Source organism: Balearica regulorum, chromosome 21 (genome assembly GCF_011004875.1).
Source record: "Balearica regulorum gibbericeps isolate bBalReg1 chromosome 21, bBalReg1.pri, whole genome shotgun sequence".
Lineage (NCBI taxonomy): Eukaryota > Metazoa > Chordata > Aves > Gruiformes > Gruidae > Balearica > Balearica regulorum.
In genome coordinates, this window is record NC_046204.1 from 6938133 (window position 1) to 6952237 (window position 14105).

At 61.2% G+C, this 14105-nt stretch overlaps 3 protein-coding genes across 3 annotated transcripts; all 3 read left to right on the forward strand.

Annotated features, from left to right (window-relative positions):
* Positions 1–1341: 1341 nt before the first annotated feature.
* FAM43B (family with sequence similarity 43 member B) lies at positions 1342–2917 on the forward strand. The gene has a single exon (XM_075773030.1). It carries the CDS (start codon positions 1787–1789, stop codon positions 2684–2686), a length of 900 nt encoding a protein of 299 aa, XP_075629145.1. The 5' UTR covers positions 1342–1786; the 3' UTR covers positions 2687–2917.
* Positions 2918–4141: 1224 nt separating this feature from the next.
* MUL1 (mitochondrial E3 ubiquitin protein ligase 1) lies at positions 4142–7021 on the forward strand. Its single transcript, XM_075773029.1, has 4 exons — positions 4142–4308; positions 4406–4493; positions 4772–4892; positions 5678–7021. The coding sequence occupies exons 1-4, from the start codon at positions 4189–4191 to the stop codon at positions 6405–6407; spliced, it is 1059 nt and encodes a 352-aa protein (XP_075629144.1). The 5' UTR covers positions 4142–4188; the 3' UTR covers positions 6408–7021.
* A 2977-nt stretch (positions 7022–9998) lies between these two features.
* On the forward strand, positions 9999–12463 carry CAMK2N1 (calcium/calmodulin dependent protein kinase II inhibitor 1). Its single transcript, XM_075773137.1, has 2 exons — positions 9999–10303; positions 11038–12463. The coding sequence occupies exons 1-2, from the start codon at positions 10144–10146 to the stop codon at positions 11106–11108; spliced, it is 231 nt and encodes a 76-aa protein (XP_075629252.1). The 5' UTR covers positions 9999–10143; the 3' UTR covers positions 11109–12463.
* The last annotated feature ends 1642 nt before the right edge of the window (positions 12464–14105 follow it).

The following is a 14105-nucleotide window of genomic DNA, read 5'->3' on the forward strand; positions in this document are numbered from 1 at the left end:
CCCTCACCCCGTTACGCGGTGCAACCCCATCCCCAAAACCTGCGAGAGAAAAGGAAAACCAGCCCCAGGGCAGCTGGTGGGAGGCACTGGGAGACCCTCCTCCTAAATAATGTGGGGTTTATAAATAAATGAGCTTTTGGGGAGGGTTTAAACCTGCCCCGTCGATATGAGCACTGAGCAATTAAATAAAGAGTCCTTACCTCTATTGATGAAAGCGAGAGCAGAGATAACGAGAGAGAGAGGCTGGTGTGGCTAGAAATCTTCCTCATTTGCACTAATTCACTAATTGCCATCTCCCCAAAACCATTCCTCGTGCTGGGAGCAAACCGCACATCCCAACCCGCAGCGGAAAAGGCGAAAACCACACAACCTCACGCATTTTTCATTAATTTCGGCTGCAAAAACCTACGAGGCTGCCGAGGCCGCGACAGCGAGAGGAGCAGGGCCGGCGCTTCCTGTGCAGCAGCTATTTTAAGGTTGCAGTTGCTTCGCTCAAACCTTAGAAAATCTGGGAAGCTGCTGGGAAATGGCTTCCCGCTCCCTGCAACACCCCGCTCGGGTTTTCCTTCCCAAATGGATCAAAATCGGGGGCAAACGCTGTTATTTTACCCCTTTCTCCTCCCTGTTTTTCAATCCCGAGGCAGCCGGAGCATCTTTGTGGGTCCCCAAGCCTAGGGGGGTGGTGGGTGGGGGGGTGGGGGGTGTCTCCCTGCTGCACCCACAAGAAGCCCCAAGTGGTAAAAAAAAAAAAAAAAGTGGAAATTCGGGTTGGAGCCAAAGGAGCTGAATCCCGAACAGCCTCAGACTCCGCTGCGGGGCTGAAATCTCACAGGCACCCCCGCAGCGCTCCCCAAAAATCCCCGTACCCCCCCTCCAGGCTGTGCTGCTCAGAAATGGCATTTCATTTTCCCGGGAGAAAAGCCACCCCAGGGCCTCGGCCAGAGCTAAAAGCAACAGGTTACAAGCCAAAAGCTCAGCCCAAGAGGGAGGACCTGGCTGGCTTGGAAATAATGGGGAAAAATGGGGTTTCTGAAGCAAAAAATGCCAGCAAAGCTGCAGGATCTGCAAACCCCAGCACACCCCCTTGTGCAACGCTCAGGTTTGGGGAAAAAAACCCTTATTTCCCCGGGCGAGGGTCAGGAGCCGATGTCCAACCCTCCCAAAAATCATCCCCCCGGCTCCTGCCTTAATTCCCCCCCCCGTGCGGGTGGGCTTTGGTGCCGGGGGGGGGGTCTGGCTGCTGCACGGTGCTGGTGGTTTGAGTGCGGGGTGGAGGGGTGGTGGTTTTTATTTTACCGGCGTCTTTATTTCTCTGCCTGAGCGTGAACCGAGCGCGCGTCCGCCGGCGGCTCCCCGCGTGCTCGGGACCGGGGCGACGCGGCGTCGCGGGGAGGTGGAGCAGCCCACGGAGAGCTGCATCCCCGCAGCAGCAGCAGCAGCAGCAGCCGCCACCGCTCCCGCAGCAGGCGCAGGCGGCAGCCGGAACGCGGCGGCTTCTTCGGCCAAGCAGCTCCGCATCCTCCGTGGGCTGACGGCATCCGATACGGCACCTGCATCCCATCGTGTCAGGGTAGGGGCATCCCCCCCCACCCCGGGTGGGGGGGTGTGGGGATACACACACACACACACACACACCCCCCCTCCCCAGCTAGCTTTTGGGGTTCAGGGTGGGGAGGGGGGAGCCGTCTGCTTTCTGCGTTCAGGGGGTCGGCGGGGGACGTCGCGGCGGGTCCAGGATTAGCCGAAGCGTGCGGGGCGGCCGGGGGGGCCCCTCGGCGGAGCGGAGATGCTGCCCTGGCGCCGGAGCAAGTTCGTGCTGGTGGAAAACGAACGTAAGTGCAAAGGCAAGAGCCTGGGGCCGGGGCTGAGCTACGCCGCGCTGCTGGCCGGCTTCCTGCGCTCCTGCCCGGACCTCCTGCCCGACTGCCCGCTCGAACGGCTGGGGAGCGTCTTCCGCGGCAAACGCCAGAAAGTGGAGCTGAACAAGGAGGACCCGACGTACACGGTGCGGTACCTGGGCAACGCCGTCACCCTGCACGCCAAGGGCGAGGGCTGCACCGAGGAGGCGGTGGGCAAGATCTGGGCTAAAAGCGACGCCGGGGCCGGCGGGGCCAAGATGAAGCTGACGTTGGGACCCCAAGGCATCCGTATGACCCCCTGCGAGAAGGGAGCCCGCCGGCCGGGCCACGCGTACCTCCTGCACCGCATCACCTACTGCGCTGCCGATCACCGGCACCCCAAAGTCTTCGCCTGGGTTTACCGGCACCAGGTGAAGAACAAGGCGGTGGTGCTACGCTGCCACGCCGTCCTGGTCTCCAAAGCCGACAAGGCGCGCGCCATGGCCCTGCTCCTCTACCAGACCTCCGCCTCCGCCTTCAACGAATTCAAGCGTCTCAAGAGGCAGAACGATTTCCGCCACGTCCAGCAGCAGCTCCTGGGCGACGCCATCGTCCCCTTGGTGCCCCTCCGCAGGCTGCTCAACGCCAAGTGTCCCTACCGCCCGCCCGCAGAGAGGGCCCGCTGTGCTCCCCGCCTCAGCTCCATCCTGGAGGAGGAGGAGGAGGAGGCCTTCGGCACCGGGGCACCCCGGGGAGACGGCGGCCCCGGCGAGCGTGCCGCCGTGTTGCGGCTGGCCAGGGAGATGCGGGGGTGCAGTCTGCGCGGCCCCCGGCCCCCGGCGTGCTGAGCGGTGGCGGGTCACCCGATCAGCCCGTTTCGGGGATGAGGTGTCCTCCCTGCACCCCAAACTGAAGTCGGACCCTCCTCGGGGATGAATCTGGACGAGGCGACGAGAAGATCCCTGGGGGGAGGGGGGTTTGCACCTCGGGGACCCCCCCCGGCTCCCGCACACGAACCCGCTCTCGTGCCTCCTCCTCCGTGGCCATAATAAAGTTAATGTGTGTTTTCGGTGGTGTAACGGCGCCTGTGTCTCACCCGGACGGAGCCCTGGCAAACGGGAGAGGAAGAGTTAAGCTCGGCACTAGGGCAGTTTGGGGGGGGTTTATCCCCAGCAGTGGAGGGGGGGGGGTGCTGCGGGGTCCTGAGCACCCTCCCTGCAGCACCGAGGGCTGGCAGAGCTGCTCCGCGTAGTCATGGCAACTCGGTTTTTTAAATATAGAGCTGGGGGGGCGGCACAAGGCCGCAGCACGGGGGGGGGGCTGCCATGGGGGTTTGGTCCCTCAGACCCCCAGCGGGGAGCGGGGCTTGGCTGCAGCCCCCACTGCCCGCCCCAACAGCAGCGCCGAGGCCCTGAGCATCAATAATTCACCAAAATTTGCTATTTTTTCCTCCCCTTTTACTGCTTTCCCAGAATATGCAACGGCAAGGGGATAGGTGGGGGGGAGCAGGGGTGTGTGTTGTCCCCCCCCCGCCCCGGCACTGGGCTGACAGGGACCCGCCACCCTGCGGGGTGCGGGAGAAGGACCCTACAAAATGGGGCTGGGGGCTGCGTCCCCACGCTGAGCCCTGTCCTCGCAGTGGGGGGGGCCCTTCGGGGCCGTGGGGTGCTGCTGCCCCACACCCTGGTGGTGGTGGTGGGGGAATTCTCCCCCGCCCTCCCCCAAGCGCTATAGGGCAGGGGTTTGGGCAGATCCCCGTCCCCCCAGCCCACCCGAGGGACAGGCTTTGGCCTGACACCCCCCCCCCGGCTCAGGGGGAGCTGGGATTTGGGCTGCCCCCCCCCCCGCCAAGGCCCGGGGGGGGCACTGGAGCTGCCCCCCCTCCCCGGGGCCCTGGGGGTATTAGGATTTGGGCCCCCCTACCGAGATCCTGGGGGGTGGCTGGGATTTGCGCTAATCCCCCCCAGGGCCTTGTGGGGCCGGGGTTCAGGTTCCCCCAAAACCCCGGGGGGGCGCTGAGATCTGTCCTGCCCCCCCCCCGCAAGCCCCCCGGCTGGGATTTACCCCTCCAAGGCCCTGTGAGGCCGGGATCCGGCCCGCCTTCCCCCTCCCAGGCCCCGTGGGGTTGGGATTTGCCCCCTCCCGGCCCCCCAACAAGGCCCTGGGGGGGGTCAGGGCCCTTCGTGCCGGGTTGCCCCCCCCCCCCCATCCCGTCTCCCCCCTCCCGGTGCGGCGGCCCTGGCGGACCGCGTCTCTATGGTCGCAGTTCCACTCGGCAGAGCGTCGCGGGTTACGTCATCATTCGGCGCCGGCGGGTTGTTGCCGCGGTAACGGTGCGGCAGCGGCGGCGATGGAGGGCGGCGGGCGGCCCTCGGTCGCGCAGGCCGCATTGCTGGCCGCCAGCACCGCCCTCACCGCCCTGGTCTACTCCGTCTACCGGCAGAAGGCCCGTGTCGCCCGCGGCCTCGAGGTGGGTGCGAGGGACCCCGGGCGGCGCGTACGGGCGCAGGCCAGGACAGCGGCCTGGTCCGGTCGGCTGAGCCGCCGCCTCCGTTTCCTCCCCGCAGGGCGCCAGGAGGGTCCGGCTGGACGGGGACCTGCGGGCGGTGCTGCTGGAGGCGCCGGGGCGCTGCGTTCCCTACGCGGTCATCGAAGGTAGGGATAGGGCCGAAAGTGGGAGCGGTGGGGGTGCATCCTCACCCCAACTGCCCCCTCGCTGGGTGGGTTTCATCCCCAGCCCCACGGTTCTGCTCCCTTCAGCTCATCTCCCCCCTGTCAGGCGGTCACTGGCTACCGTGACGGCTCAAAACACGAGCTCCAGGGTCTACGGCCTCCCCATCTCGTTCAGATACTGCTCGTACTCGCTGTACGCAATAAGAACCAGAGCAGAAAATTAACAAGCACCTCACACGCGCTTCGGGTTTGTCTTTCAGGCGTAGTGCGGTCCGTTAAGGAGACGCTGAGCAGCCAATTTGTGGAGAACTGCAAGGGCGTCATTCAGAGGCTGACGCTGCAGGAGCATAAGATGGTGTGGAACCGAACCACCCACCTCTGGTACGTGCCCAGTCCCCACGAACGCCCATCCGGGTTTCAGACCGGCTGAGGTGCCCTCGGAGGGGCTGACGTACTGAAATGACTTCAGGCATGGCCAGAGTGATCAAAGTGCCCCAGACCTGGCCCCCACAGTGCACCATGGCCCCCTTACAGCTGCCAAAATGGGGCACGGTTGGCTGTTTTCAGGGCCGTATCCTTTCAGAATTCATGTGGGAGCTGTAGACGATGAGCACATAGAGTAACCCAATGTGGGCAGAGCATTTATCAGCAGCCCCACGTTGTGGTTATGGAGGTGACCGCAGAACAGTATTTCCCGAGCAAAACGGCACCTTCAAAACAAAAATTCAGTTGGATTTGGGCGATATCCGCACCCAGGGGACACGAGGAAGGTCCCGAGAGCAGCCTGGCCCACCAGAGCTGCTGAAACGAGAGCACGGCGATGCTCTTGGAGCCTCGGCTAATCGGATAACGCTTATCAGATTTACGTGTGCGACAGGCAGCACTTCTCACTTGCAGGGTGGTTTCTGGCAGCTGGGAATGCCGTGGGGCGGTGAGGAGGAATTTGGTGGGCTGCAGCGGGGACTGCAGAAGAGTTGAGGCGAAGGCAGAGGGTGCCATGAGGGGAGAAGCGCCGCTCTCCAGCGGGTCCCACCCAGATAAATTTCCCGCAGGGTGACAACCAGCAGTACCCCAAAACAGCAAGTCACCCCACACGGTGTTTCCTCGCCGGCCTCGAGGGGAATCGTTAACGCTCGCGTTTGCTTTATCCCCTTCTCCTTCCCCAGGAACGACTACGAGAAGATCATCCACCAGAGAACCAACACCACCCCCTTCGACCTGGTCCCTCTGGAGGAAGGTGCCGGTGTCACCGTCAGGGTGATGAAGCCGCTGGACGCCGCCGAGCTCAGCCTGGAGACAGTGTACGAGAAGTTTCACCCCTCCGTCCAGTCCTTCACTGACGTCATCGGCCATTACATCAGCGGAGAGCGCCCGAAGGGAATCCAGGAGACGGAGCAGATGCTGAAGGTGGGCACGGCGCTGACGGGGGTGGGAGAGCTCGTCCTGGATAACACCACGATCAAGCTGCAGCCCCCGAAGCAGGGCCTGCCCTACTACCTCAGCGGCGTGGATTTCGACTCCTTGCTGCAGAAACAAGAATCGAATGTCCGGTTCTGGAAAATCCTCACCGTCGTTTTCGGTTTTGCCACCTGCGCCGTCCTCTTCTTCATCCTACGGAAGCAGTACCGGCATCACCGAGACAGGCGGCACCTCAAACAAATGCAGGATGAATTCCGGCAGGCCCAGGAGCGACTGATGCGCGAAATGAAAGCGGAAGGCGGAGAGACGCTCAAAAACGCCTGCGTCATCTGTTTGAGCAACACCAAATCCTGCGTCTTCCTGGAGTGCGGGCACGTTTGCTCATGCAGCGAGTGCTACCGGGCCCTCCCCGAGCCCAAATGGTGCCCGATCTGCCGGCAGGCCATCTCCCGGGTGGTTCCCTTGTACAACAGTTAAATTCCCGTGGCCCCGGGGGGAGCTTTTGGCGTTAAAGCTGCCTCTCGCAGAGGGGTTCTCTTGCCTCGCTGCTTGGGCGCGTGATTTTGGGGAAGGGGAGGGAGTTTGAGCGAGCGGGGTGCTTCGACTGGGGTGCAGAGCCGGGTCTTAAAAGCCTGATCCAGGTTGACATTGTGCTCCGGAGGTTTTTTGGGGGAAACAAGGAGTTCTCGCAAAGGGCGTGGCGCTCAACTGGGAGATGTCGCATCAGGCTCTTCCATTAAGAGTCAGACTCGGCGTTCGCATTGTGGTTTACCAAAATAACTGGCTTATAAAAATGTTGTAGGGGAGAAGAAAAAAAAAAAAAAAAAAAAAAGATGTATTATGGCTTCTCAGAGGCTGCAGAATTTGGGCAATGCTGCCACCTGGCTCCGGGGATGGAGGGAGCAGCGTGGGCTTTCAGAGAGCTCGTGTGGGGCTGCGTGTGAACGCGAGCAATTTAGTGATCGTCTGCAAAATCGGTGTGTGACCGTATCGCGCCAGGACGGGGAGGGGAAAACGCTGTGGCTGATTTCTGCACTTGGCTTGAGCCGGGATGGAAAATGGGATGTAAAGTAATAAAAGAGGATGAAAAGTGTGTTTTGTCTCAGATCGTAACGTGAGCCTGAGGGGGGTGACGGGATCTGCTGCCCTTCTGCAGAGAGTCCAACACTGGTAACGACAGACACCGCTGTCCCCGTGTCTGTGGCACGGGCGGTACCAAAACCCCAAACTTTCACATGGAAAATGAAAATTCCCTTCCCCGACTCTCCCATTTTGTCATAAATTGTGTACGGTAACCACACCCGAGAGGGTTAACGAATGTGACGCTTCAATTAACATTTGCTGCGGAGGGCACTGAGTTTTTAATTAGAGAAACCCGGGGTGGGGTGGGGGAGCCCCTGTTTTGGGAGGCTGGAGGAGAAACAGTCGAAACCCTCAGGACTGCAGCAGCCCCCGGGATTTGGGGGAAGACCCCGCGCTCCGTCCGATGCCTGCGGGCAGGCAGAGCCGCTCGCGTTCCCCCTGAGCTGGGAGGGCACATCATTGAAAAATAAATATTTTACCATGGACCGCCAGGAAAAACAATGAATTTAATGAGGAAACGGGTCATTTCCTCGTTAAACGTTAACCAGACTGGCTGGGCAGCGTCCGAAGGCCGCTCGGGTTGTGTGGCACAAACCCGACGGCTTAATTTCCCCGCGGGCCGGAGGAGCGGGACCTTGGGCAGCCCCCGCACCGGGAAGGGCCGCATCCAGCCCGGCTGTAGATGGCGGTGGCTGCCCACCGCAGCGAGGCTGCCTGCCTGCGCGCTGCCTGCCTGCACGCTGCCTGCGCGCTGCCTGCCAGCAGGAAAAACCAGAATCCCATCGGGAAAAGCCAGGATCCGGCTGGCTGGCAGAGGCGTCCCTCCTCTCCCTGTGGTTCTCGCCCTGCCTTGCCCTTCGTGCCCTTCTGCTGCTGCCAGAAAAGAAAAAAAAATCCCTTTTTATAATCGGCTCAAAGTGCATCGTGGAAAAATAACCAACAAACAAGAAGAAACGCCCAAGACTTTCCCTGAGGGATCAGCTCTGCCAAATCACGCACCAAACGCTGCCGTCTTCCCCACAGCGTGGATTTAAGGTCCGGACCAGCTGAGACCCCGACTCTTTTTCTTAAAAGTAATTTTCTGCCGTAAAAATCATATTTAGAGACTTTTTTTTTTTTTTTTTTGGCCGTTGCTGCCTATCACTGCCTGTACTGTATCAGGCTTTGCCTTTCCCTCCCTGGCTGCAGGTTCCTGGGGACCAAGCACCCCAAAAAGCCTCGTCCCCTCAGTGGGGACAATGGGGAGGTGTTGTGTCCCCCCCCGCCCCAGGCAGACCGGAGCGGCCTCGGCATTTTCGCGGGGGAACGGAGCTGTCACGCGAAGTCTAAAAATACGCTTTTGGGGGGGCTGTGCTTTCCCCGTTACCTTTCGCCTCCTGTTTTCAAGCTTTCCCCCATGATATCTCGGGTGTAGACGCAACCTTATGTAAGGAGCTGACAGCTCGGGGGTGTGCGGGAGAGGGGCTGGTGCGGATCCGGGAGCTGAGGGTCTCGGCAAACGAGGGGTTTGGAGATGGGAGCAGCCCCAGGACGGCATGTCCCAGGGTGCCTCGTCCTTCCCGTGCCCCCATCCCCAAAATGAGCCAGGCTCCCACTTCCAAAGAAATCCCCTTCCAGAAACAACCCCTGGTTGTAACCCAGCCCTGTGCAAATGGGGTTTTTTTTCCTGCTGTCCCTGCTGTCCCCCCCACTCCGTTTTTCAGGGGATGCACCAGGGATGCCTGAACACCCCCCCCCCTCATACTTGTGGTCTTCCCCAAAACGATGCCCCCCACCCTTTCCATCGCCCCTTGGCCAGGCTAACTCGCTTTGCAGGGCGATAACCCTGATGACCCGCACTGCTGCATCATCGCTGTGGGAAAAAACCCCATGGAAAGCTCGCAGCGACCCAAAAGCCCTCCCGCAGCCCCGCCAGGAAAGGCTTGTGCAGGGACACCAGCTTCTCCAGACCGACTCCCCACATTGCAGCCCCCCACGAAGCACCAGAGGCCCCACGATGGCTCATTTCTGCTGGACTCTGCAGGGCAGACGTGGGGCTGAGCCCACACTCCCTGGGGTCAGGCGCTGGGCTCCCCAGGGGTGCTGTGGGGCAGCCTGGGGCTCCCCGGTGGTGGCCGCGGGGAAACCTAGGCTCCCCACGGGTGCTGCAGGGCACTCTGGAGATGCTCTGGGGCAGCTCCGGGCTCACTGGGGGTTACTGTGGGGCAGCTCCAGTCTCCGCAGAGATGCGCTGGGGCAGCTCCGGGGTCCCCAGGGATACTGTGGGGCACCCCAGGGATGCTGCGGGGCAGCTCCGGGCCCCTTGGGATGCTCTGGGGCAGCCTGGGTTCACTGGGGGTTACTGTGGGGCAGCTCCAGCCTCCAGAGAGATGCTCTGGGGCAGCTCCGGGGTCCCCAGGGATACTGCGGGGCACCCCAGGGATGCTGCGGGGCAGCTCCAGGCCCCTTGGGATGCTCTGGGGCAGCCCCGGGCTCACTGGGGGTTACTGTGGGGCAGCTCCAGTCTCTACAGAGATGCTCTGGGGCAGCTCCGGGCCCCTTGGGATGCTCTGGGGCAGCTCCAGGCTCACTGGGGGTTACTGTGGGGCAGCTCCAGCCTCCAGAGAGCTGCTCTGGGGCAGCTCCGGGCCCCTTGGGATGCTCTGGGGCAGCTCTGGGCTCACTGGGGGTTACTGTGGGGCAGCTCCAGTCTCCGCAGAGATGCTCTGGGGCAGCTCCGGGGTCCCCAGGGATACTGCGGGGCGCCCTGGGGATGCTGCGGGGCAGCTCCGGGCCCCTTGGGATGCTCTGGGGCAGCCCCGGGCTCACTGGGGCTGCTGCGGGGCACGCCGGTGGGGCGGCCCCGGGGATCCCCGGGGCGGTCGGGGCAGCCCGCCGGGGGCGGTGCCGCTGCCGGGGGCCGTGCCGCGCCCGCCCCGTCCCGCCCGGTCCCGCCCCCCGCTCCTCTATCGCCGCCGCCGCCGGAGCCGCCGCCGCAGCCGCGGAGCCGCCAGCAGCGCCGGGCCGGGCCGGGATGTGACGGGGCGGCCGCCCCGCGCCCCGCTCCGCCGCTGCCCCGGGCCCGCGGGCCCCGCGCCCCGGGAGGCTGTCGGGGGGCGGCGGCGGCGGCGGGCCCCCCCCCGCCGCCCCCATGTCGGAGGGGCCGCCCTACGGCGAGGGGCAGCTGGCGGGGGACGCGGCCGTGGGGCAACTGCCCTTCCCCGTCCGTCTCCGCGGCCCCGACGGCCTCCTCGCCGGCGGACAGGGCAAGCGGCCGCCCAAGCTGGGGCAGATCGGCCGCAGCAAGAGAGGTGGGTGCCGGCGGGGACACACCGGGACCTTCCCCGGGGACGGGGCACCGGGAGAGCGGGAGCGTCCCCGCGGACGGGGCGCGGCGCACCGGGTACCCCGCGGGGTGTCGGGACGTCGCGCCCCGGGGCACCGAGTACCCTCCTGGGCTGCGGGGCGGCGGGAAGCATCCCCGGGGACGGGGCAGGGTGCAGCGGGTACCCCGTGGGATGTCGGGCGTCGCGTCCCAGGGACCTTTCCCGGGGATGCAGGACACCGGACGCCGTCCCCGGGCTCGGGGCACGATGCACCGGGCTCCCTGCGGGACCTTTGCCCGGGGCGCTGGGTCGCGGGGAACCTTCCGTGGGGACGGCGCATCGCGCCCCGGGCACTTTGCCGGGGTGTAGGGCAGCAGGGACCTTCCCAGGGACAGGGCATCGTGCCCCGGGGTGGAAGAGGTGAGGGGACCCTCCCTGGGGACAAGGCGCCGTGCCCCAGGCACTCTGCGGGGCTGGAGGTACCTTCCCCAGGGACGGTACCGGGGTACCCTCCCAGGGACGGGGCACGGTGCGCTGGTTACCCCACAGGACGTCAGGCACCGGTACCCCCGAGGGCTCTGCGCCAGCTTCGCCGCCAGCCAGGGCTGCGGGACCCCCCCAAACCCACCTCAGGGTGCCCACCACCCTGGGGTGACCTTGGGCAAGGGGAGCACGGTGGCAGCGTATTCATCACCATTATGGTTTTTTCTGCTTTCCAGTGGTTATTGAAGATGATAGAATTGACGATGTGCTGCAAAATCTCTCGGAAAAGGCCCCTCCTGGCGTTTAAAGCCTCCCCGGGGACACTCGGCTGAAGCCCGGGGGGGGCCGGGGAGGGTCGGTTTACAACGGCACAGGTTATCGGCAAAAAAATAAACCCCCCGCAACACCGCAGCGACCGCGCCGAGCGAGCGCTTGGAGAGCCGTCCTCGCCAGCCTGCAATCCCCACCGCACCGCAGCACGTCCTGCCCTCCAGCAGAAGCGCGGAGGGGAGGGCGGCGAGCGAGACAAAGCCCAGCGATAAATAAATAATAATAAAAAAAATAATAATTGGAAAAATAATCACCCGCTCCAAAACCCCCAACCCACCGACGCGAGGGATGAACGGAGACATCGCGCCGCGGCTCTGAATGACGCGTGATTTCTTTTTCTCGGTCCGATGAACCTTGCGCCACTCTAGATCGGGGGGGGTAAGAGGAAAAGGGGGCAACAAAAGGGAGGGGGGGGCAACAAAAGGGAGGGGGGGGCAGCCCCGGGGTCTCCCCCTGGCCAGGGTTGTTCCCAGCGGGCACCTTGTTTACATTATTTAATCTTGCAAAAATGAATCCGTGCACTTGGATGTACCATGCTATCCCCTTCCTTATGATTTTTTATGTTGATGTCTTTGGATGTTGGAAAATGATATAAAATATATCTATATATTTCATTTTAGTCACGTTTTAAGGTTCTCGAGGGGGAAAAAACAAAACTTTTATAAAGGAAGGGCCTAGAGGAAGATTCGCTGGTTTATTTTTTAAAGCTTGTACTTCTTGGTTGCTGTGAGCAAAGGGACAAGATTTTATATGTACGGGGGGGCGGGGGGACGCTCGGCTTTTCTAACTACCATGCAGTCTGTAGTGCGGGTGATCTTGGTTTGGTTTTTTTTTTTTTTTTCTTTTCTTATATTGTGGCAGTTTCCTCTCTTTAATAGTCTGTATTAAAAAAATATATATATATATAAAAAGAATCTAATGTAATCACAAGAGTGCCAAACACTTGGAGATGCCGAAGGGCAGCGATTCCCTCCCCGAGTCAAGCAGCGCTCGGGGCTTTCTGCTCTTTCTAGGGCTCGGTTGATCTCTCGTGGGGTTTTCTTTGACTTCTCTTTTCTAATCTTTCTTTTTAACTATTTTGCATGATGTGCATAAAAAAAAAAAAAAAGGGGAAAAAAAAAAAGCGCCTCTTGCGTGAGGGCTTGGTTTCTTGTTTCTGTTTGCGACTCTGACTGACAGACCTCAAGGCAGGTTTTCTTTCCTCCTTTTTCTTAAATATTGTGTATGTTGCACTTTTATCCACTACACAGGGCTATTTCTGCAATGTCCAAATAAAAAGGAAAATGAAACAAAATGGAGAAAAAAATTATAAATAAATGCGGATCTGCCGTACTTTCCTGCGTGCTGCCGGGGCCCAGCGCTGTGAGCATCCTTCCCCATCCACTTAAATAACACCAAAAATAACCAAGGAAAACCTAGCCGCTCTCCGGCATGGACATCCCCACCCGACCAGGGTCATGCTGTGCCCTGAATAATTAATTATAATTAATATTTATTTATGAGATTTTTTTGTTTGATAGAAAAACACCTCCGGGGCGCAAATTTCACGGAAAAATTCAACGCAAAGTCCCAAAAGCAGCTGCTGGGGACCCAAAAAGCTTCCGTCCCCTCCGCTGCTGGGAAAGCCTGCGGAAAATGGGGATTTTCATCCCCGCGTTGCCTCCCTCCCCACCAAAACCCAAATCCCGGGCGATTCCCTGCGACCGCCGTCGTTAATCATTGCCCGGGAGCAGGGCGGCATTAATAAAACCCGTTATCGCTCCCGCCTGCGCGGCCGAGGGCACGAGCAAACCTTTGTGCCGGGGGAAGAAAACGATTACGCCGAGGGAAACGGGTCCACGGGTTTTATTGCAAAGAAAACAACGTCTTGCAATAAAAGCAGCGTGCCGCCGAGCGGGGCTGGTGCTGCTTTGTATGGCGACGGCCTGGGGGAGGGGGGGATTGGTTAATTTGGGATGGGGCAGGGCACCGGTGCTGCCCAAACATCCCCATTTTCAGGGTGCCAAGGCCACGAGAGTCTGCACAGCGCTCCCCTCCCCAGCACCTTTGCTGTTTATTTCTCCCTTTTTAACCCACGCAGCCTCTCACGGGTCCAGGATGGGATGAGGGGGATTTGCTAAAGTGCTGCCTCGAAAAATCCCTAATTATTTTAAGTTTTTCCCCCCCACGGGTGCAGCTCCAAGGTCACAGCCACGTGGGTCAGGCTCAGCGGACACCACCAACCCTTTAGCCCCAGGATTTTCTATTCTGGGTGACCCGATGCACCTACAAAGCACGAGACGGGCCCACAGGAGGGTTTTTTCCCCCCCTCCAATCTAATAGTTTTTGCCCCAAAAGCATCCAGGGCTGAGCCCACGGCTTTGGGGGGAGCAGACGCAGCCCACGGAGGAGCAGAGCCTCCTGCACCTGCAGCGCCAGGCGACTTGTGAGACACATCGCCATGGGCTGGATGCGGCCATTGGCACCTGGTTAATTAGGTTTACCAAAAAGCTCCTGTTTTGCATGAAAACCTAATCTATGGGTCTGCCAGACCCAATTGCCCACTTTCTCCCGTGCATGAAAAAAACCCCCTCCGTGCATTCAAAACCCCCTGAAACCCAGATGCACCAGACCAGGGGGGTCCACGCACAGCCCCAGGAGCTCCCCAAAACTCCTGGATGCCCAGGAGAAGCCAGGGATGAACCAGAGAAAGTCTGAAGCCCGAGGGGGAAGGGAGGCTGAAAGAAGAGGAGATTCTGCTAAATTATAAACCGCTCTTCTATATGCATCTTTCATGCACAACGCATAAATAATGGAGCAGGAGAGCCCGGCGTGCTGGCGAGCTCGCTTACGGGGAGGACGCGGGACGGAGGGGCGAGAGGGTTGCGGGATGGATGGGGGGGAAGATGTGCCCAAGAGGCCGAGCCCGGGATCCCCCGGCCGTGCATCGCCAGGAGATGATATTCTGAAGGAGGATTTAAGGATTAAGCTGGCC

Coding starts and splice junctions, on each gene's coding strand:
- FAM43B (XM_075773030.1), top strand. CDS start 1,787: ATGCTGCCCTGGCGCCGGAGCAAGTTCGTGCTGGTGGAAAACGAACGT.
- MUL1 (XM_075773029.1), top strand. CDS start 4,189: ATGGAGGGCGGCGGGCGGCCCTCGGTCGCGCAGGCCGCATTGCTGGCC. Junction 4,309..4,405: donor GTGTCGCCCGCGGCCTCGAG/GTGGGTGCGAGG, acceptor TCCTCCCCGCAG/GGCGCCAGGAGGGTCCGGCT. Junction 4,893..5,677: donor AACCGAACCACCCACCTCTG/GTACGTGCCCAG, acceptor CTCCTTCCCCAG/GAACGACTACGAGAAGATCA.
- CAMK2N1 (XM_075773137.1), top strand. CDS start 10,144: ATGTCGGAGGGGCCGCCCTACGGCGAGGGGCAGCTGGCGGGGGACGCG. Junction 10,304..11,037: donor GATCGGCCGCAGCAAGAGAG/GTGGGTGCCGGC, acceptor TCTGCTTTCCAG/TGGTTATTGAAGATGATAGA.